The 23,833-nt window shown below is 44.5% G+C and overlaps 1 protein-coding gene across 3 annotated transcripts in view; it reads left to right on the top strand.

Moving 5' to 3' along the window:
* LOC109883768 (kremen protein 1) overlaps window positions 1-23,833 on the top strand; it is a 119,228-nt gene that overhangs the window by 60,994 nt on the left and 34,401 nt on the right. For all 3 annotated transcript variants that reach the window (XM_031807036.1, XM_031807042.1, XM_020475803.2), the window contains exon 3: window positions 6,672-6,763. In XM_031807036.1, the coding sequence (XP_031662896.1) occupies window positions 6,672-6,763 (92 nt within the window). The remainder of the gene's footprint in view (window positions 1-6,671; window positions 6,764-23,833) is intronic.

Genomic DNA, 23,833 nt, shown 5'->3' with positions numbered 1-23,833 from the left:
TTAAAATTAAAAATATATATAATTTGAAAAATTGAATTATCTGTAGAGCTCTGAAACAGGATCACAGATCTGGGGAAGGATACCAAAACATTTCTGCAGCATTGAATCTCCCCAAGATCCATCATTTCTTAAATGGAAGAACTTTGGAAACACTAGCTCTTCCTAGAGCCCAGCAAAACTGAGCAATTGGGGGAGAAGGGCCTTGGCCAAGAACCCGATGGTCACACTGACAGCTCTAGAATTCCTCTGTGGAGATGGGAGAACCTTCCAGAAGGACAACCATCTCTGCAGCACTCCACCAATCAGACCTTTATGGTAGAGTGGCCAGACATAAGCCACTCCTCAGTAAAAGGTACATAACAGCCGCTTGGAGTTTGCCAAAAGGCACTTAAAGGACTCTCAGACCATGAGAAACAAGATTCTGTGGTCTGATGAAACTCCTGTGTTGTCTTGGCTGTGTGCTTAGGGTCATTGTCCTGTTAGAAGGTGAACCTTCGCCCCGGTCTGATGTCCTGAGTGCTCTGAAGAAGGTTTTCATCGAGGTTCTCTCTGTCCTTTGCTCCGTTCATCTTTGCCTCCGGCTTGACTAGTCTCCCTGTCGCTGAAAAACATCCCCACAGCATGATGCTGCTGCCACCACCATGCTTCACCATAGGGATGGTGCCAGATTTCCTCCAGACGTGACACTTGGCATTCAAGCCATTCTTTGGCTTGAATGCCAAGTGTCACGTGTCACGTCTGGAGGAAACCTCGATGAAAACCTTCTCCAGAGCACTCAGGACATCAGACTGGGGCGAAGGTTCACCTTCTAACAGGACAATGACCCTAAGCACACAGCCAAGACAACACAGGAGTGGCTTCGGGACAAGTCTCTCAATGTCATTGAGTGGCCAGCCAGAGTCCGGACTTGAACCCGATCAAACATCTCTGGAGAGACCTGAAAATAGCTGTGCAGCGACACTTGTAGTGTCATACCCAAGAAGACTTGAGGCTGTCATCGCTGCCAAAGGTGCTGCAACAAAGTACTGAGTAAAGGTGAAGTTTCCATTTTAATTTTTTTATAATTTAGCAAACATTAAAAACATTTTTTTTTTGCTTTGTCATTGTGGGGTATTGTGTGTAGATTGATGAAGGGAAAAAAACTATTTTATACATTTTAGAATAAGGCTGTAACGTAACAAAATGTAAAAAAACTAAACAAAGGGTATAAATACTTTCCGAATGCAGTGTGTAGGCTAGCACAGTGTTCAACATACAGTACGTGAACAAAAGTATGTGCTCGTCCAACATCTCATTCCAAATTAATATGGAGTCGGTCCCCCCTTTGCTGCTATAACAGCCTCCACTCTTCTGGGAATGCTTTCTACTAGATGTTGGAACATTGCTACGGGGACTTGCTTCCATTCAGCCACAAGCATTAGTGAGGTTGGGTGATTAGGCCTGGCTCGCAGTTCGCGTTCCAATTCATCCCAAAGGTGTTTGATGGTGTTGAGGTCAGGGCTCTGTGTCAAGTTCCCAGTCAAGTTCTTACACACCGATCTCGACAAACCATTTTTGTATGGACCTCGCTTTGTGCATGGGGACATTGTCATGCTAAAACAGGAAAGGGCCTTCCCCAAACTGTTGCCACAAAGTTGGAAGCACAGAGTCGTCTAGAATGTCATTGTATGCTGTAGATACCCTTTAATTCAACTAGGCACATGCAATTGCAGAGTTCGGTAAACAAATTGCCACTGGATTGATGCAAATGATCATGATATCAGTATACCAGGAGGCATAAGTAACTTTGTAGGTAATTGAGAAGGTTTTTGGGAAAGCCTTTCCATCTACCAGAAGACTGTTATCATTCAGCCTGCTGCACAGACCCTTTGGACGCTCTAATAATAATAAATCATTGATTATATTTATATAGCGCTTTTCTACCAACTGAGGTATTCAAAGTGCTTTGCATATTAGAGGGAAGCTCACCTTATCCCCCATAAATGTGCGGCACCCACCTGGATGATGCACGGCAACCAGTTTTGTGACAGGATGCTCACCACACATCAGCTATCAGGTGGAGAGGTGAGGAGTGATATATGCCCATTAGGAAAGAGGAGGATGATTAGGTGGCCATGATGGAATGGGGCCAGGTTGGGAATTTAGCCATGACACCGGGGTTTACACCTCTACTCTTACAATAAGTGCCACTGGGATTTTTTATGACCACAGTCAGAGATGACCACAGAGGGCTCTAGTCTTGAGCGCCAGGAGAAATTGTGCTTAGGAGCATTTTTAAACTCTCTCCATTGCTAAAGTAGGAAGAAATAGAAGTAATTGCTGTAAAAATGTTTGAGTATGCTATGTTTACTATCATCATATATTAAAATATAATTAATTTGACATATTTCATTGTTATACTATGCTAATTTCCTATGGTGGACATTTCACAAGCTTGCAATTTCACTACATAACATTTTGTGGAATTACATCAGATTGGGGATGTGTATAGTCTGTCACAGCCAGGACTTATAACGCCGTTGTCATTTTCAAATTGAAATGGCACAGATAATTTGTGGCACTCTCTGTATAAAAGTCGCTGGCCACAAACTAATACACGGATTTGACAGTGAAGCTATCACTAAAACGAAAGCCAACCCCTGTCACTGTTTAGAACTCTCTCTCTCTCTCTCTCTCTCTCTCTCTCTGTCTCTCTCTCTCTGTCTCTCTGTCTCTCTCTGTCTCTGTCTCTCTCTGTGCTCTCGAGGGAAATTGACAGTCAGCCTCTGATCCTCTCCTGACCTCAAAACCTAAACCTAACAAGCCTCTCAAACCCTCTTCAGCACTTTTACACAGTCATTTTTCGAAGGGGTTTTCAGCTATCGTATTTTCTCTGTGGCTTCAGTGCGTGGCCAAATACTACGCTAATACAATTTCAAATACTTTCAGCATTTGCTTTCGTCTGAGTCCCAGATGTGTGGGCTTTGCAGCTGTGGGACCCTTCTATTGGTTCCATTGCAACAGGCAAGCTCAAACAAGCACAGTATTGGAAATGATTTCAAATAGTGTTTGAACCCAGCTCTGAAACGCAGGCTAGTGGCTTGCTAATAGCATGAGTCCTGGGTGAACAGACCGACCGCCTCACACAGAAAAGCATGTTATTTCCAGCCCAGCTCTGTGCTCCTCAGCAGTGCAGGTTTTTCTCCTCTCTGATGTTGACGATTCAGAGCTTTTTATGGCTACGCCGTGCCAGATATTTTTAAGTTTATCATACATTTTATGATGAGGGTTACTTGGAAAATGGTTATTAAAGAAAAGTCTTTTGAACAGTGGCCAGCGGGGAACAGCTGTTTTTCTCTGTTCTCAGATGTAAGACACACTGCCCAGTTAAAACACCGCCTTAGAGCTAGCTAAAACAGAGGAGTTAAACACAGACACAAACACAGTACACCCCCCCCCTACTCCTGCCAGCCCCCCCACACTACACCACACTACACACACACACACACAAAACACACACACACCAAATCCATACACCCCTAGAGCTACTATATCGGTGCCAGGGCATCTCCACTTAGGCAGCGGTCTTTCTCTGTAATAACAGGTTAAAATGATGGATTCTCTCTCCCTACCACAGCCTATTCTCCACCTGTCCTCTCCATCCTCCATGTTCCCTCTCTCCTCCACACCTCGAGGTTGGGGATAATGCCACTCCTCTTTCATGTGGGTTTACCCAGTCATTCACCCCTCTCCTCACCTCCACCCCCTCCCTCCCTCCATCACAGGGGGCTCAGGGCCAGAGACAGGGACAGAAAACGGATTGTTTGTTGATCAAAGCTACCGTGTGTGTGTGTGTTCAGGATGATGCCCTCCTGAGGCAGTGATTAGGTTAATTCGATTATTGACTATAGGTGATGGATAACCTCATATCAAATAGAGCAGTTTGACAGGTCCAATCTGTGTTTGTGTGAGTGCATTGGTGTAGAGTAGTGTGTGTGTGTGTGTGTGTGTGTGTGTGTGTGTGTGTGTGTGTGTGTGTGTGTGTGTGTCTGCGCGCTTATGTGTGCGTGTTTCTATTTGCGTGCATGTGCGTTTGTACATTTGCGTGTAGCGTGTGTTTATCCCCTTGAGATTTGAACCTAGCCTCCCCTATCTTTACCGTCATGATAGTATCCCCTCCCCCCAGACAAACAGGTGTCAGCCCCAACAGCTCCAGAGACTGGGTGTATTACCATAGAGATAATGGAGAAGGTCAGGCTAGAGCACAGGTGTCACACTCGTTCCACGCAGGGTCGAGTGTCTGCGGGTTTTCGCTCCTCCCTTGTACTTGATTGATGAATTCAGGTCACTAATTAGTAAGGAACTCCCCTCACTTGGTTGTCTTTGGCTTAATTGAAAGGGGAAACTAAACACCTGCAGACACTAGGCCCTCCATGGAATGAGTTTCACAACCCTGGACGAGAGTGTCCCAATCCGAGTGGATTGTTTCCTGTGTATGTGGCAGGCTGCACTTTACACTAGATTTACATGGAAATAATGGAAATGAAAACAATTCCAGTGTTTCATATTTAGGGTATGAGATACGAGAAAGAATATATGGCTGCATAGCGAGGTAGAGTGCTAAATGGCACCTTATTACCTACATAGTGAACTACTTTTGAACCAGGTCAAAAGTATTGCACTATATAGGGAATAGGCTGCCATTTGGGAGACGAGTCCACGGTTAGGAGGAAGAGAGGGATTATTTTCTCCTAACGGAGGGAAAAAAAGATCAAAATGTCCACAGTACATAACTCGACTTCATCCCCATCCCTAGGTTAAAGCTTCCCCTTACGAACAAGAACAATTCACTGTTCCTAAAACGGCATCTTGCTCAAAAACCCTTTTTCTGCCCTGTGAAAGGAGAGGAAGAGACCCTGGAAAGTGTTTTTGATAGGAGAAGAAAAGGAATGGAAACGCCCTTCAGAATTCCCCCCACAATAGGGCTGAAATGGGATAGCTGAGGCCCCGGGCTTTTTTTACAATGAAGAACGTCAAAAGAGAATAGAAAAGAAGAGAATAGGTCCCGGGCAATTACAGTCAGAGCTGAGGAAAGGACAACAGTAATGCTCCTAAAGAAGATCCTTCCTCAATTGACCTAGGATGTTTTTTGTTGTTGCCCTGTGCACCTTATTAAAAAGGCTCCATACTAGGCTTTGGTGGTATACCGTACAGTATATACTGTATACCTGGGTATTTGGAAATAGCCACGGGATGGTTTTTCATTTACCGTCAATATCGTTGAAACAATTTCGTTAACGTTCATTTTATACATTTGAATATTTGTAGCTACTTAAGTTAAATACCTGCAGTCAACTTGTGCAATACGCTGTCACATAATTTTTTATTATACAACTTACTGGTAGTCCCCAGGCACTTGGTGTTTGTTTACCAGCACACAACAGCAAGAGACTGGAGTCTTGTGAGTCACTCACTGTTGTGCAGCATTTGCAAGGTATCTTATATCTATAAAGTAACATTTCTAAAATGTGCTAAATGCCGTGCGGTTGTGCATTTGGTTTGCTAATTTAGTAGCTAATTAGCTATCTAGCTAAGTGGTTAGCTTCTTCCAAAATCTAGCTTCGCTTGGTAACAGCAGAGAATCCCCCCCTGGATCAAGAGCCATGCTGTGTAATATTTGTTTTGTGCGTGCAGCAAACTGTAAGTAGCATTTTGGAGTCACTTATATAACTTTATAAGCTGGGACATCTGTCCTGTACAGACACTGCATAAAATGTTGGCAATGTGCTTGTTAGCATTTAGTTAGCATTTAGTTAGCATTCTCTATGGGATTTGAGATGTACTTGTTAGCTTTGCTAACCTTCGGATTACAGAGGATCAGTGGGGTTTGAAAATAGCACCCCGTGTGTTCAGTGCCGGTATTACCAAATATCCCATTATGGCGCAAGGTCGGTACGAAGGTATAACAATCTGGATACCACCCAAGCCTATTCTACACACTGGGATATGTGCTCCAAATGGTGTAGCTATTTATTATGTAATTAACAGTTTATAACCTTCTTATAAACCCTTTTCAAACTCTCCATTAAACCCATTATAAAGGGTAAGTGAAGTAGTAAAATTAATTGAACAAAGCACACAGACAGTATAGACAGTTCACAGAAACTAACAGTTGCTCAAAGGCCCTGTCTGGATGTGTGCATGTTCTCCCTCCCTTCCCGTCAGTGAAACCAAAACAGTCAAAGTGCCACCTGGGGCCAAAAGGGGCCAGACTGTCAGGTTTGAAGGGTTAAAAGTGCAGAGTGGCGGTTCAAATGATCGTGGCCCCTTCAGACAAAAGACCCTGCTCCATTCTCGCCCCAGGACAGTTCTCTGTCTCAACCAGAACAAAGACCCCAACGTTCCTTTAGGCCACTGTCTGCCTGTCTGAGAGCCCACTGTCTAGGCCGGGATCTGCTGGACATGCATGGTCAGGCCACTGAGGACAGGCTAACATAACAAACAGAGCAAAGCTCTAGTGGGGGTGTTGCAGTAGGGAGATGATCATTTGCACCACAGACAGACACAATCTCTAAATCGTCTCTCCCGCAATATTCAGTGTCCTGTTTTTTTGGTCGATAACCTCTTTTTATTTCTGTTTTCTCCCCCTTATTTCCCCTCCGTCTCCCGTCTCTCTTCATCCCTCCTTCCAGGAACCCTGATGGTGACGTCCAGCCGTGGTGTTACATCGCTGACCACGAAGAAGGAATCTACTGGAGATACTGTGACATCTCCACCTGTCAGAGTAAGTGGCTGTGTGTGTGTGTGTGTCTTTTTCTGTGTGTGTGCATGCTTGTGTGTGTTGACTCATGGAGTCAACGCCCTGTGTTCCTGTATTACACCCTGGCCGACCTGAAGCCCGGAGGCCCTGTACCATTTGCATGATCATCTGTTCTTCTCCCGGTCTCTCATTCGGACAGATAGATACAGTAGTTATGAAAATGTTTATAGGTCGTCAGCAGGGTTTTACTGAGCTATTATCATCCTGAAGAAGGTGCCTAATTGCCTCTCATCACCAGCCCTGCTATGTCTGAGCCTGTCTATTCGATATGAACTGTCAGTCAGTCAGTCACACTGTGTGGGTTTCACTACTTACCGTATGCGGGTGTGTTACTGTGTGTGCATGTGAATTGTGTGTGTATACATACGTTTGTGAGTATTTGTGTGCATGTTAACACGTCTGTATGTCTATGCATGTGTGTGTGTGTATCTTTTTTTTTAAATCTCAGTGTTAGTGTGTGTGTTTACATTAATACCAGTGCGCCGACTATCTCTATTAGCTGTCAGTCAGCTCAGCAGAGCAGTGCGCGTGTGTGTGTTGTTGCATCTATGCATGTTTTCTACTGGCTTGGCACAGACCTGGTAGAGCTGTCTGTCTCTCTCTCTGCCTGGAACAGTCTCATCACCACATACGTTACACCCTCCTCCCTTCCTTTATCACTGGCTGGGAGAATTAACCGCTGTGGTATTACCTGATTGATGGGAGCGACAGGGAGCGAGAGGGAGAGACTGGGCCTAATGCATCAACTAGTCAACTCAATCACAGACTGGACATGACCTGAACACACAGTCAGTGCTACTAGACTCGACTGTGATGTGTGTCAGTGCTCTGGGCTGAAAACACTCCCATTCTTTATGTTTCTAACTTAAACCACATTATCAAATCAGGCATTATTTAAACAGCACATTCCAGACATGGAACGCAACGCAATGTGCTTCACAGGGAAAATAAATAAATAAAACCCGGAGATATTTACAAACATAAGTGAATAAAAAACAATATAATAATAAAAACTCAATGACAAAAAAAACCCTGTAAGGAAAAACAAAGCTAAAAAGGTGTGTTTTAAGATACCAGTCGCAACGTCAACAGTGAAGAGACGACTCCGGAATGCTGGCCTTCTAGGCAGAGTTCCTCTGTCCAGTGTCTGTGTTATCTTTCCCATGTTAATCTTTTCTTTTTATTGGCCAGTTTGAGATATGGCTTTTTCTTTGCAACTCTGCCTAGAAGGCCAGCATCCCGGTATCGCCTCGTCACTTGAGACTGGTGTTTTGCGGGTACTATTTAGTGAAGCTGCCAGTTGAGGACTTGTGAGGCGCCTGTTTCTGAAACTAGACACTCGGATGTACTTGTCCTCCTGCTCAGTTGTGCACCGGGGCCTCCCACTCCTCTTTCTATTCTGGTTAGAGACCGTTTACGCTGTTCTGTGAAAAGAGTAGTACAGAGCGTTGTACGAGATCTTCAGTTTCTTGGCAATTTCTCGCATGGAATAGCCTTTATTTCTCAGAACGAGAATAGACTGACGAGTTTCAGAAGAAAGTTCTTTGTTTCTGGCCATTTTGAGCCTGTAATCGAACCCACAAATGCTGATGCTCCAGATATTCAACTAGGCCAGTTTTATTGCTTCTTTAATCAGAACAACAGTTTTCAGCTGTGCTAACATAATTGCAAAATGGTTTTCTAATGATCAATTAGCCTTTTAAAATGATAAACTTGGATTAGCTAACACAACGTGCCATTGGAACACAGGAGTGATGGTTGCTGATAATGGGCCTCTGTACGCCTATGTAGATATCCATTTTTAAAAATCAGCCATTTCCAGCTACAATAGTCATTTACAACATTAACAATGTCTACACTGTATTTCTAATCAAGTTGATGTTATTTTATTGGACAAAAAATGTGCTTGTCTTTCAAAAACAAGGACATTTCTAAGTGACCCCAAACTTTTGAACGGTAGTTTCAAACAGTTTCCACAGTTTCGGCCCCCCTCAGGTTCTCTGGGAGGCTATTCCAGTGGCTGGGAGCATAGTAACTAAAGGCTGCCTCTCCATGCCTCTTGGTCCTAGGCTTTGAGATAGTTAAAAAGCCAGTGCCAGTGGACCTCAGAGACCTGCTGGATACATAACTTAACATATAACCAATTATAACCAGTGTCATTTGGCACTGCCAGTGTTAACAAATGTCACAATGTTTGACCTCGTATGAAGGTCCACACTCTTACAGTACCAATGCCTATTTCAGACCTACACAACCAACTACTTAAGAATACTACAAGCAGAGTTCTTCCCTAATTTCATTGACCTCACGCGACCAGCCTGGACACAAAACTAACGAGGTGGAGCCACTGCAGAGTGGAGCCACTGCCCGCCAAGCTGGCGTGACCCTAGATAACAGGGCACAGTGGGACGACTTACTGATCAATCCTGGCAGATACAGACAGAGCCTTAGTGAATGGCCACGCTGCCACACGAAAACACAGACCAAACCACATGTAGACCAACAAAAACATTTACATTTGAGTCATTTAGCAGATGCTCTCATCCAGAGTGTCTTACAGTTAGTGCATTCATCTTAAGATAGCTAGGTGAGACATAGTAAGTACACTTTTCATCAATAAAGTAGCTATCAGCAAAGTCAGAGCTGGATTTATTTATTTTTTGGGTGGGGGGGTCGAGGTGAGCAGGGGGATTATTTAAGATACTCTTTGAAGAGGTAGGAAGATGTTGTTGATCCCAGGCATGGGATCGCTCTGGTCTGCTGTTTTATCTTCAGGGGGAAGCTGGTTCCACCATTTGGGTGCCAGGACAGAGATGCGCTTGGACTGGGCTGAGCGAGAGCTGCCCTCCCGTAGGGGTGGGAGAGCCAAGAGACCAGAGGTGGCGGAACAGAGTGCTCGGGTTGGAGTGTAGGGTTTGAGCATAGCCTGAAGGTAGGGAGGGGCAGTTCCTCTTGCTGTTACGTAGGCAAGCACCATCTTGTAGTGGATGCGAGCTTCAGCTGGAAACCAGTGGAGTGTGCGGAGTAGCGGATTGACATGGGAGAACTTCGGAAGATTGAAAACCAGGCAGGCTGTAGCGTTATGGATAAGTTGCAGGGGTATGATGGTACAAGCGGGGAGCCCAGCCAACAGCGAGTTGCAGTAGTCCAGACAGGAGATGACAAGGACCTGGAGTAGGACCTGTGTCACTTCCTGTGTGAGGTAGGGTTGTACTCTACGGATGTTCTAGAGCATGCTGCAGAAGTGAGTCACTGCTTTGATGTTTGCAGAGAATGACAGGGTTTTGTTCAGAGTCACACCAAGGTTCTTTGCACTCTGGGAGGGTGACACTGTGGAGTTGTCAACCGTGATGGAGCGGGCAGGCCTTTTCCGGTAGGAAGAGCAGCTCAGTCTTGTCGGTTTGAGCTTGATGTTGTGGGCCGACGTCTAAGCTGAGATATCTGCCAGGTACGCAGAGATGTGTGTCGCCTCCTGGGTGTCAGAAGGGGGAAGGAGAAAAGTAGTTGAGTGTCATCTGCATAGCAATGATAGGAGTGACCATGTGAGGATATGACAGAGCCAAGTGACTTAGTGTATAGAGAGAAGAGGAGAGGGCCTAGAACCGAGCCCTGGGGGACACCAGTAATGAAAGTACGTGGTGCAGACACATATCCTCTCCACATCACCTGGTAGGAGCGGGCTGCCAGGTAGGATGAAATCCAAGAGTGTGCAGAACCTGAGACACTCAACCCTGAGAGGGAGGAGAGGAGGATCTGATGGTTCACAGTTGCAAAGGCAGTGGATAGATCTAGGATAATGAGAACAGAGGAGAGAGAGTCAGCTTTGGCAGTGTGGCGAGCCTCTGTGAAACATCGCACAGCAGGTTAGGGTCAAGATTATTTTGAAGATTATTTTGAGGGAGATAACGAGAGATTTGATCAGAGACAGCACGCTCAATTGTTTTGGAAAGAAAAGAAAGGGATGCAGGTCTACAGTTTTACGTCAGATAAGTCAAGTGTTGGTTTCTTGGGAAGGGGAGCGTCTCTGCCATTTTGAAGTCAGAGGGGATGCATCCAGTGTTCAGGGATGAGTTGATGAGGGAAGTGAGGAAGGGGTTAAGGTCTCCAGTGATGGTCTGAAGAAGGGAGGGGATGGGGTTGAGCGGGCAGGTTGTCGGACGGCCAGACCTCACTAGTCGCAGGATTTCAGGTCGAGGTGTAGGGTAGTTCTGTGTGAGTGGGACCAGTAGACTCAACAGGCTAAGTGAATGAGGAGCGGATGTCGTCAACCTTCTTTTCAAAGTGGTTGAGAAAGTCATCCGCAGAGAGGGAGGAGGCAGGAGAGCAAAGATTGCGATGGCGCATGATCATTTGGGTAGGGGCTGAGGGGCTAGGGTTGTAGGAAAGGGAGACAGAAAAGGAACCAAAGTAATGATCAGAGACCAGGCGGGGGGTTGCAGTGAGTTTAGTAGGCAAACAGCCTCTAGTAAAGGTGAGGTCAAGCGTATTGCCTGCCTTGTGAGTTGGATGTGGATTGGGAAAGGGTGAGGTGAAAAGCGACTAGAAGGAGAAAGAGAGTTGGAAAGACATAAATTGAAGCCTGACATCGGGGGTTGTGATGTCACCAAGTATGAAGCTTATTAAGGTGTTAAGATCATTGAGGAACTCTCCAAGGGCACCTGGTGAGCCATAGGTGACAACAATTTTAAGCTCGAGTGGACAAGTGACAATGACAGCACGGAATTCAAATGAGGAGATGGACAGGTGAGAGAAGGAGAAGAGAAAATATCCAGTTAGGAGAAATTAGTAGCACTGTGCCACCACTGCAACAAACACATGCTCTTAGAATTTGACAGAAAACGTAGTCAGATTAAGCTAAAACAGCTGACGTAGCAGTGTTCTCTGGATGTCTCCGCCAGGGACAAAAAGTCAAGGGACTGAAGGGCAGCATGGGCTGAGATGATCTTGGCATTCTTGACCGCAGATCGGCAGCTCCAAACGTTGCCAGAGAATTAAAAGGGTTGGAGCCAAGTGGTGGGAAGTGTCTGTAAGGCCTACAGGGAGAGGAGCGAACAGGTATAGAAAACACACAAATTGTTGCCAAAGCTACAAAATAGCAAAATGAGATCATCCGAAAGTAACCAGGTAAGACACTCAAGGGAGAGAGTTGTGTTGAGCCTTCCTTCCTCGAAGAACCTTCTTTGTTTCGGTGATGGTATTAGTTTTGCAGCCGAGACCGCCACTGAAACGAGCGCCGCTGAGAAACCAGGGGAGACTGAAGTACTAACACTAATTGCTAATTGCCTGGCAGAGGTGAAGAACACACCTCCTCCAACACAGCCACTGATTACCAAAACAAGTCAAATGCAGACCAACCAAAACACAGACAGACCAGATGAAGACCAACCAAAACACAGACAGACCACCAAAACAGACAAAAGGGAACGCAGACGACCCAGATCCCTTTCTGAAACACCACAGGAGCTCTGAGGCTCTCGTTGTTTGTCATGATCTTGTGAGAAGACACTGACCGGAAAGTGTGTTCTTTCTTTGACTTGGCAGCTGCCTTTTAGATGCAGAAGAACACATTGAGAAAGGGCATGGCTGGAGGTGAAGGCAGGCAGAACCATGTGGCGACTGTGGTTTCACAATAAGATCAGACGACTTGGTTTCGTGTTCTAGAACGCACTCTCTTCTCGCTGGATGCCCTTGAGGCAGAACTGTCTCCTCAAGACAGAACAGGCACGTTCTCATCTGTCTTCATTGTAGATGCCTCGCTCAGGGCCCTTCCCTTCCTTTCTTTATCTCAATTGTCTCTTTATTCAGTAACACAGTGTGTCTATCTATCTGTAATGCCAGGGCAGAAAGGGGAGCAGGGAGGGTGTGTGTAGATCTGCATTCAAAATGCTCGAAGCAGGCAGAAGAGGTGGAACACACACACGGCACAGGGGTAGGTTACAGGACAGGCTGGCTGCACCAGTCCAGCCCGGAAGACTACAGACAAAATATGCATGGAGGCAGGGAGCACTATGGTGACCCAGTCACCCATCTGCACTGCAACAAAGGCTGGCCTCAATTTCCCTGAGATAAGTAATCAGCTTAGCTCTTACTCCAGCCAGGGGAATGGGTGGATGGATGGGAGGGTCGGACTGTTCCGCTCTGACACAAAGGGCATGGGATCGCTCTGGTCCAGACACTCATGGATATATGGACACTTGTGTGAAATAGGTCAGTCGAACGAGAAAGAGAGAGGTAGACACCTAAAGTACACACACGCACGCACACGCACTGCCTTTTCAGCAACCCACGCATTGTTGGATGGGTTGATGGGTCCTTTAGTCATTTGGCCTCCAGAGGCTGAGAGGACAGCTGAAGACTGAGAGGACAGCTGAAGACTGAGAGGAGTAGGCTTGAGTCACACAGAGGAGTAGTGGCCACAGTCTCTCTCTCTCCCTGTCCCCTCCTGCCTACTACATTCTTGGGGCTGGCTGGGAGGGTTAGGGAAGAGGAGGAAGGGAAGAATGGGGTGTAATGGTGTTCTGTGAGAGATCACCAGTGGTTAATGAGGTGTGGGGAATGTACCAGATAAATCCCTGTAAACCCCCACAGCCAAACTTACAATAGGACCAAGCCCACTCTACCCTGAGCCAGGCCTGCGCCAATAAAAAAAAAGAAGCTGTAGGCCTATCCTCATAGTAGGATGTTGCAGAAACATTCCTGTCCCACTACCTTGAGTCTGTTGTGACCTTTCACCTTTTTGCAGGTGTGTTTTTCAGAAACATTTTGTAGTTATAGAATATTCAGTGGTGGGAAAAGTACTCAATTGTTATACTTGAGTATAAGTAAAGTAGCTGTACTTTAAGAGAAAATGACTCAAGTAAAAATGTAAGTCACCTGGTAAAATACTACTTGAGTAGAAGTCTAAAAGTATTTGGTTTTAAATACACCTAAAATAAAAATCTTATAGTAAGCAAACCAAACGGCACAATGTTCTTGATATTTTTTTACATTTACAGATAGCCAGGGGCACACTCCAACGCAGACATCATTTACAAATGAAGCATTTGTGCATTTACTTGATGAAGTCACCCCACCACTTTCCCTCTTCCATCTGTCTGAGAATGACACAGATCGAAGAGCTTTCTGGCGGTGTCAGGGGGAGGGCTCCGGGAACTAAAGTCCTGGAGCCTTCTCTGAAACATGCACGCACACACACACACGCAGACGCACGCACGCACGCACACACACACACACACACACACACACACACACACACACACACACACACACACACACACACACACACACACACACACACACATACACACACACACACACACACACACACACACACACACACACACTGTACTCCTTGAGCGTTCTCTAAAAAACAAAGAGACTTTGAGACATTGGAGTGAGTGAGGCGAAGAGCTCATCTCTCAACAACCAGGCATATGATCAGGAAAAACAGGCTCTGTGTGTCACTACTGTGCATTCCTATCTTCAGATACAGCCTCTCAGTTTTCTCTGCTGCACTCAACACTAACAATTTGTTCTTTACAGCATGTTTACATTTTCAGTTCAAAGAAGGGATAATCCCATGACTCATATGTATACTTCATAAACATACATATTATTCCACCCAGGGACAATTGAACTGTGGAGAATAGCCAATATGCTAGAAGTATATGCTATACATTTTTTCTTTAGTGCAGTTGACATGTCAAGCAAATCATTAGAGGATATCCAAACAAACTTACCTGGTGTATGTTCAAAGGCAAGTCCCTCAAGGATCTTATTTGTGATTGATTAGAGGAGCGAGGTAAAACTTAAAGCTGCCTTTTCCTGTTGCACCTGAAATGTGTATTATAAAAATAAATATGTATTATAAATCAAGTTTAAAAAACGTACAGTGAGGTCATTTCGTACAGTGAGGTCATTTCGGTCTATGCAGAGGCCTTCATCAGACAGAGGATATGCTAATGTACATGTTTGCTCTGTGCATTGAAGTTCAAAGTAAAGACAGTCGCTGAAGGGTGTTAGTCGTGATTGATTCGGGAGGACAGGGGTAAAGGCTGACGCTACCTGGTGCACTTCAAAGTGTGATCACTGATTCTGTTATCAGAAATACTTCCACACCGTCATTACCACGCTATCTGGCTAACGTTTTTATGAGATGGTCCATTGATTTATTATTACGCTACATATATGTTCTGTTTTATTATGCTATAAAGGAAAAGGTTATGATGCGATATACTGTATGATCCCTTGGTTGCAATATATCACTAGTCCCTGGAGTTTGTCTGTGGTCGTGTCATGTGGTCTGTGTCGCATGGTAATATATTTGACATTTTAATCCTTTTCTCTTTAACCAGAGCGACAATCAATGCATTTAACCAAGGTAGGTAAAAACAACCCACTTTTTTAATCTTGCTCCACCTGCAGAGTTGGTGTAGGTTGAAGTTTCCCCTAGACGCTGATCTGGGGTCAGTCTGGGGTCAGTTTTCCCCACTAATGGTTAAGGTTAGGATTGGGTGAGGGGAAGCTGATCCTAGATCTGTATTTAGGTGCTAGGGGAAACTTCACTCCGGAGCTGGAGAGTTAAACAGTTCAGGAGAGAGTCAAAGTCATATCATCTCCCCTCAGTAGGAGTGAGACTGTTCTCATAGGACACCTGAGACTGAGAACTCTCCCTCCATTCAGGCCCTTCGTGTAACTGACCAGCCATTCCAGGCCCAGGAGAGCACAGGGACCATTGTTCTGGCAGCTCAATGGCGCCATTGTGGGGGGTGAAAGTGAGACGCGGGCAGCTCAGTGGCTTAAGGAGTTTTTTATGCATCCCCTCCCCACAGATAGATGATTTAATGCAACTGTGGTCATCTGATTGTCTGTTTTTTTTCCAGGGCATCTAGTACAGAGAATATGGGGAAAACGTATTTTGAAGCCTTATTATCATCTCGTAATGATCCTGACTAAATACCAAATCTGTAGTGGCAAAATACTGCTCCTGACTGTAGATAAAAGGCAGTATGTTTTCAACACACACAGACATACCTGGTTTGTTGTTTAAACCAGAGAGACTTTCAAGTTGTGTTATTGTGGTCGTTATTCTCATCATGGTCACTCCTGTTAGAGAGATGAAAGTCTATGGTAGGTGGTCTCATCCTCTCCACCCCTTTACACACACACACACACACACACACACACACACACACACACACACACACACACACACACACACACACACACACACATACACACACACACACACACACACACACACACACACACACACACACACACACACACACACACACACACACACACACACACACACAAATGTGCATGTGAGCAAGAGTGTGTGTCTGTGTGCGTACATGCCTGTGTGTGAATGTGTCAATATGACTAATCTCTGTCTCAGCCCTGACGCCTGTCTGTCAGTATAAGCTGCCCCTCTCACCTGTCTGTTCCAAACCCCTCTTCAATGAGTAAACTCTTTGTTGGGTCTCAATGACCCCTGACCTCTCACAACTCCGCCCACATTACCCCTGGGGGTAAATGCCTGCACACAGGTACAAACAAGCTTTTCGTATCCCTAGGGGGGAAGTGGAGGGGACGGAGGAACAGGACAAAAACAAGAGAGAATCACTTGGTAGATTAGTATTTCTCTCTCTCTCCCTTTCTGTCTTTCTCTGTTACATAGTCTAAATAGGGTCATTGTCATTAGGGAATTAAATGGATTGATGTCAAGGAGAGGTAGTTATACAGACTGGCCTTTAATAGAAACAAATAGACGCTTGCTATCAAACCTTTGTCTGGAGAAACAAGAGAAGAGAAATACTGTAGCATGGTGACCCTCTTACATAGGAATCATCAGAGCAAAGCCAAGTCCAGACAAAATGCATATAGCCTATGGAATAGCTTATATGGGAGAGCTTGTATGGGATATGGGATAGCTTATATGGGATATGGGATAGCTTATATGGGAGAGCTTGTATGGGATATGGGGATGGCTTGTATGGGATATGGGATAGCTTATATGGGAGAGCTTGTATGGGATATGGGGATGGCTTGTATGGGATATGGGATAGCTTATATGGGAGAGCTTGTATGGGATATGGGGATGGCTTGTATGGGATATGGGGATGGCTTGTATGGGATATGGGATAGCTTATATGGGAGAGCTTGTATGGGATATGGGGATGGCTTGTATGGGATATGGGATAGCTTATATGGGAGAGCTTGTATGGGATATGGGGATGGCTTGTATGGGATATGGGGATGGCTTGTATGGGATATGGGATAGCTTATATGGGAGAGCTTGTATGGGATATGGGGATGGCTTGTATGGGATATGGGATAGCTTATATGGGAGAGCTTGTATGGGATATGGGGATGGCTTGTATGGGATATGGGATAGCTTATATGGGAGAGCTTGTATGGGATATGGGGATGGCTTGTATGGGATATGGGATAGCTTATATGGGAGAGCTTGTATGGGATATGGGATAGCTTATATGGGATATGGGATAGCTTATATGGGAGAGCTTGTATGGGATATGGGGATGGCTTGTATGGGATATGGGATAGCTTATATGGGAGAGCTTGTATGGGATATGGGGATGGCTTGTATGGGATATGGGGATAGCGTGTATGGGATATGGGGATGGCTTGTATGGGATATGGGATAGCTTATATGGGAGAGCTTGTATGGGATATGGGGATGGCTTGTATGGGATATGGGGATAGCTTGTATGGGATACTGTAGTATATATACAGTGTATATGGAGGAACCACCATATTATCCTCATTGATAAATGAACCTGCTCTGTGAGTAATGTATTCTTGTGAATTAGGACTCAATCCACACAGAATAGTTCAGTTGAGACAGAACCTAGACAGAGAACACATGCTATGCTGGCACGTAGACCGGTTTATGTATGACCTGAGAGGAGGAAAATGGGGTTTTACATCCAGCTATTACAGGGTACTGAGTCACACACACAAACAGTCCCATTCAAAATGTCAGTAAGGACTTAAGTTAGGGAATGTCCAGGCCAAGAGGGCCAGATGTCCTATGGGAATGAGACCGTCAAGAATGGCATTCTGTTGTCTGCTTTTTCTGTTAAAGACATGTCACCCTCGATGTCTCCTGGCTCACATGGTCTTCTTCTTGGGTCAAATGGGAAGAGCCCATCAAAGAATATTGAAGAGATAAGAATCATCCGAATTTCTTAAATATAGTCTGAACCCTCTGTCTTGACAGACGTCTTTTCGCATGCTATTCTACACAAACCACTGTGCCGTTTACATTGGAACACACACACACACCCACACACACACACACCCCAGGATGTATGAGAACTTCCCTGTGGTCTAAACGGTAGCTAAAGCAACCTGCTGTCACAGTTATTAAAATCACGAAAGACACGTTGTTCACTTTGAAAGAGGATAATGATGAATTGAAGAGCTAGCCTTCCTGGGGTCTGTTATGTGTCGGACTGCAGGAAGACTAGCTGTCGCCATTGGCGTCGGCTAATGGGGATCCTACTAAAATCATAAATCATTCAAGCGCTTCTGAAAGAACCCCACAGGGGCAGACAGACATTTAGGAAAGCCATGCTTTTCATCTCCATCGGATCCGCCGATGAAACAGAAGCCTATCTCCCCAGGACACATACTGCAGTGTGTGCGTGCGTGCAAGTGCTGTGTATTCGTCTGTCCTCTAGAAAAGCCTATGTACGATCGGCAGAACGTACAAAAAAAAAACATTTTTAGATGGCTGTTTTGGCCTCTAAAATGTGTTTATTATGATTGATCCCCACATGGAGTAAAAAAAAAAGAAGGTTGGCTACAAATCGAGACATTTCATTAAATAGTGATCAATTCTGACTACTACATTTGTCGTCAGACAGGACCACCTGCTGACACAGACCAATCACGGGCCGGCAGGCTAAGAGTCGTCTCGCAACCTCATGCCATAGACATTAAGGTTGACAGGATGAAAACAACTACATCGACAATGAGCCTTTGCCGGTTACAGCTACTTTCACCACAATCATTATCGATTTTTTTTTGTGCCATTCAGCCCCATTCAGCAATATGGCACGCTTCAAATTCAAATACTTCCGGCTTCATGCGCTATTGGGAGTTGTCCATAGGAATACATGGGTGACATCAGCGCTATTACTATCCACTGGTTTTAACGTCTATGGTGTATACGTGTGTGTGCATGGCACAGCGGCCATTTTAAATGTTCTCTCCTTTGTTCCCTGGTTCAGTCAGGCACACAGAAAGCCCTCTAATTATTAATTTAGAACAGAGTTGTGTTCTGTTCTCTTCCTTTAATTAGCTTCTTCTGCTAGGGGCCCTCAGGCAAACGCATTGATCTCCTCTGTCTTCTATCTCTCTGTCGTGTTGTAACACATCTAGCCAACACACACACACACACACACACAGATTAGGCAGGCAGACACACACAGTGCACCATGCACACACATAGGATGCACGAACACACACACACAGACATACACATGCAGCAAGCACACACAGACATACACACAGGGCCAGGCGGATTACAGGACGCATACTCAGAGCATGCGCTGACCAGCTGGCATTTTCAACCTCTCCCTGACTCAGTCTGCAATACCTACATTTTACAAGCAGACCACCATAGTCCCTGTGGCTAAGAACGCCAAGGTAAACTGTTTAAATGACTATCGCCCCGTAGCACTCACACCTGTAGCCATAAAATACTTTGAAAGGCTGATCATGGCTCACGTCAACACCATCATCCCAAACACCCTGGACCCACTCCAATTACGCATACCGCCCCAACAGATCCACAGATGAGGCAATCTGTTAAAGAAAATCACTAAGCTCAGGACACTGGGACTGAACACCTCCCTCTGCAACTGGTTCCTGGACTTCCTGACGGGCCTCCCCCAGGTGGTGAGGGTAGGCAACAACACATCCGCCATGCTGACCCTTAACACGAAGCCCCTCAGGGGTGCGTATTTAGTCCCCTCCTGTTCACACACGACTGCGTGGCGAAGTACGACTCCAACATTACGTTTGTTGACAAAACGACAGTGGTATGCTAGATCACCGATGGTGATTAGACCGCCTATAGATAGGAGGGCAGTGAGCTGATTGTGGACTACAGGAAACAGAGGGCCGAGCACGCCCCCAACCACATCGATGGGGATCTAGTAGAGCGTGTCGAGAGCTTCAAGTTCCTCTGTGACCACATCACTAATGAATTAACATGGTCCACACACATCAACAGAGTCGTGAAGAAGGCACGACAATGCCTCTTCCACCACAGGAAGCTGAAAAGACTTGACATGGGCCCACAGATCTTCCAAAAAATATATAGCTGCACCATTGAGACTATCTTGACTGGCTGCATCACCACTTCGTATGGCAACTGCTGGGCATCAACCGCAAGGCGCTACAGAGGGTAGTGCGTACGGCCCAGTTCATCACTGGGGCTGAGCTCCCTACCATCCAGAACCTCTATACCAAGCGGTGTCAGAGGAAGCCCCTAAAAATTGTCAAAGAGTACAGCTACCCAAGTCACAGACTGTTCTCTCTGCTACCGCATGTCAAGCAGTACCAATGCACCAAGACTGGAACCAACAGGACCCTGAAAAGCTTCAACCCCCAAGCCATAAGAACACTAAAAAGTTAACCAAATAGCTACCCAAACTATCTGCATTGGCTCATCACATACACTCCTGCTACTGTTTATTATCTATCCTGTTGCCTAGTCACTTTACCCCTACCTACACTACCGTTGAAATGTCCTTGTTTTTGAGAGAAAATTACAAAAATTGTCCATTAAAATAACATAAAATTTATCAGAAATACAGTGTAGACATAGTTAATGTTGTGAAAGACTATTGTAGCTGGAAACGGCAGATGTTTTATGGAATATCTACCTAAGCGTACAGAGACCCATTATCAGCAACGATCACTCCTGTGTTCCAATGGCACGTTGTGTTAGCTAATCCAAGTTTATCATTTAAAAAGGCTTATTGAACATTAGAAAACCCTTTTGCAATTATGTTAGCACAGCTGAAAACTCTTGTTCTGATTAAAGAAGCAATAAATCTGACCTTCTTTAGACTAGTTGAGTATCTGGAGCATCAGCATTTCGATTACAGGCTCAAAATGGCCAGAAACAAAGAACTTTCTCCTCAAACTCGTCAGTCTATTCTTGTTCTGAGAAATGAAAGCAATTCCACGTGAGAAATTGCCAAGAAACTGAAGATGTCGTACAACGCTGTGTACTACTCCCTTCACAGAACAGTGCAAACTGTCTCTAACCAGAATAGAAAGAAGAGTGGGAGGCCCCGGTGCACAACTGAGCAGGAGGACAAGTACATTAGAGTGTCTAGTTTGAGAAACAGACACCTCACATGTCCTCAACTGGCAGCTTCATTAAATAGTACCCGCAAAACACCAGTCTCAACGTCAACAGTGACGAGGCGACTCCTCTGCCTTCTAGGCAGAGTTGCAAAGAAAAAGCCATATCTCAGACTGGACAATAAAAATAAAAGATTATGATGGGCAAAAGGACACAGACACTGGACAGAGATATAGCTTTTTCTTTGCACACACACACACACACACACATACAGACACACATGCGTATACACAGACCCTCAAAATCTCCCCCTACTACACCAGAGGGGTGACACCTTCATCCCCGGGGAGTATTAAAAGCAAAGAAGGCCGGGGTAAAATAAAAACAACATTCTGTTTAAAAATCAGCTGCCTATTGTCTTACTGAGACCTGTTTCACTGCCATAACCACCAATAACCCCCCTTCACCACACTGTGTTTTATGGTGCACAAACACACACACACACACACACACACACACACAAAGTATGTGTTTTATGAAAGCCTTGTTGCAGTGCCTCATTTACAACAGGCTGGATTTATGATGTCTAAAGCCCTGGATCAAGAATAAAACACACAGACACACATAAAGACATAAAGCAGGAAACACCCTCTCTCTTTAATAACACTAACTAGAATGTCTCCACATCTCTTTTTTCCTATGGGAGTTATGGCATATTCTCTCTGTTTAATTTTGTTGCTCATAAATCATGCTGGAGTAAAACAGAGCAGAACAGAGCTGTCCTGACCCTAATAAGACTCAGCTGTTTTTATATGTTTTAGTCTGAGTATGAGGAGTTTCATTCCAGAACACTATACAGTACCAGTCAAAAGTTTGGACAAACCTACTCATTCAAGGGTTTTTCTTAATTTTTTTACTATTTTCTACATTGTAGAATAATAGCGTAGACATCACAACTATGAAATAACACGTATGGAATCATGTAATATCCAAATATATTTTATATTTGAGATTCTTGAAAGTATCCACCCTTTGCCTTGATGACAGCTTTGCACACTCTTGGCATTGTCTCAACCAGCTTCATGAGGTAGTCGCCTGAAATGCATTTCAATTAACAGGTGTGCCTTGTTAAAAGTACATTTGCTGAATTTCTTTCCTTCTTGAGCCAATCAGTAGTGTTGTGACAAGATAGCGGTGGCATACAGAAGATAGCCCTATTTGGTAAAGACCAAGTCCATATTATGGCAAGAAATAGCTCAAATAAGCAAAGAGAAACAACAGTCCATCATTACTTTAAGACATGAAGGTCAGTCAAATCTGGAAAATGTCAAGAACTTTAAAAGTTTCTTCAAGTGCAGTCGCAAGAACCATCAAGCGCTATGATGAAACTGGCTCTCATGAGGACTGCCACAGGAAAGGAAGACCCAGACTTACATCTGCTGCAGAGTTACCAGCCTCAGAAATTGCAGCCCAAATAAATGCTTCACAGAGTTCAAGTAACAGACACATTTCAACCTCAACTGTTCAGAGGAGACTGTGTGAATCAGCTGCCCTTAATGGTCGAATTGCTGCAATGAAACCACTACTAAAGGACACTAATAAGAAGAAGAGACTTGCTTGGGCCAAGAAACAAGTACAATGGACATTAGACCGGTGGATATCTGTCCTTTGCTTTGATGAGTCCAAATTTGAGATTTTTGTTTCCAACCGCCCTGTCTTTGTGAGATGCAAGTAGAACGGAGGATCTCCGCAGGTGTAATGGTGAGGTGGTGCTTTGTTGATTACACTGTTGGTGGTTTATTTGGAATTCAAGGCACACTTAACCAGCATGGCTTCCACAGCATTCTGCAGCAATACAGCATCCCACCTAGTTTGCGCTTAGTGGGACTATAATTTGTTTTTCAGCAGGACAATGACCCAAAACACACCTCCAGGCTGTGTAAGGGCTATTTGACCAAGAAGAAGAGTGATGAAGTGCTGCATCAGATGACCTGGCCTCCACAATCACCCGACCTCAACCCAATTGAGATGGTTTGGGATGAGCTGGACCGCAGAGTGTTAGGAAAAGCAGCCAACAAGTGCTCAGAATATGTAGGAACTCCTTCAAGATGTTTGGAAAAGCATTCCAGGTGAAGCTGGTTGAGTGGCTACTTAGAATAATCCAAAATATAAAATATATTTTGATTTGATTAACACTTTTTTGGTTACTACATGATTCCATATGTGTTATTTCATAGTTTTGTCTTCACTGTTATTCTACAAAGTAGAAAATAGTTCAAATAAAGAAAAACCCTTCAATGTTTTGACTGGTACTGTATATCTATTTTCAGAAATGCTGGTCATTTATTGTTTAAATAGATTATGAAATAAATTGGTGTGTTTTTTCATTATATGGTTGTTCAATGACAGACATGTACTCTGTTTGTTTAAAATCTATCACTTGGTGGTTTAATTTCAGAGAGACAAATAGTCAAGTTTTTTTTGCTAAATGCTATATATAAACGCCTCACTCTCAGAGAAATAAGTAGTACTTCTGGGTTATACACAGTCAAATGTAACAAATAACAAAATTTTGTATAAATAAATGTACAAATTATACATTTGTGATATCAATATTTAAAAATATATATACAGTTGAAGTCGGGAAGTTTACATACACTCAGGTTGGAGTCATTAAAACTAAT

This window comes from Oncorhynchus kisutch, linkage group LG3 (genome assembly GCF_002021735.2).
Source record: "Oncorhynchus kisutch isolate 150728-3 linkage group LG3, Okis_V2, whole genome shotgun sequence".
NCBI lineage: Eukaryota > Metazoa > Chordata > Actinopteri > Salmoniformes > Salmonidae > Oncorhynchus > Oncorhynchus kisutch.
Note: the sequence above shows the minus strand (reverse complement) of the source record. Positions and strands in the feature narration are given on the sequence as shown.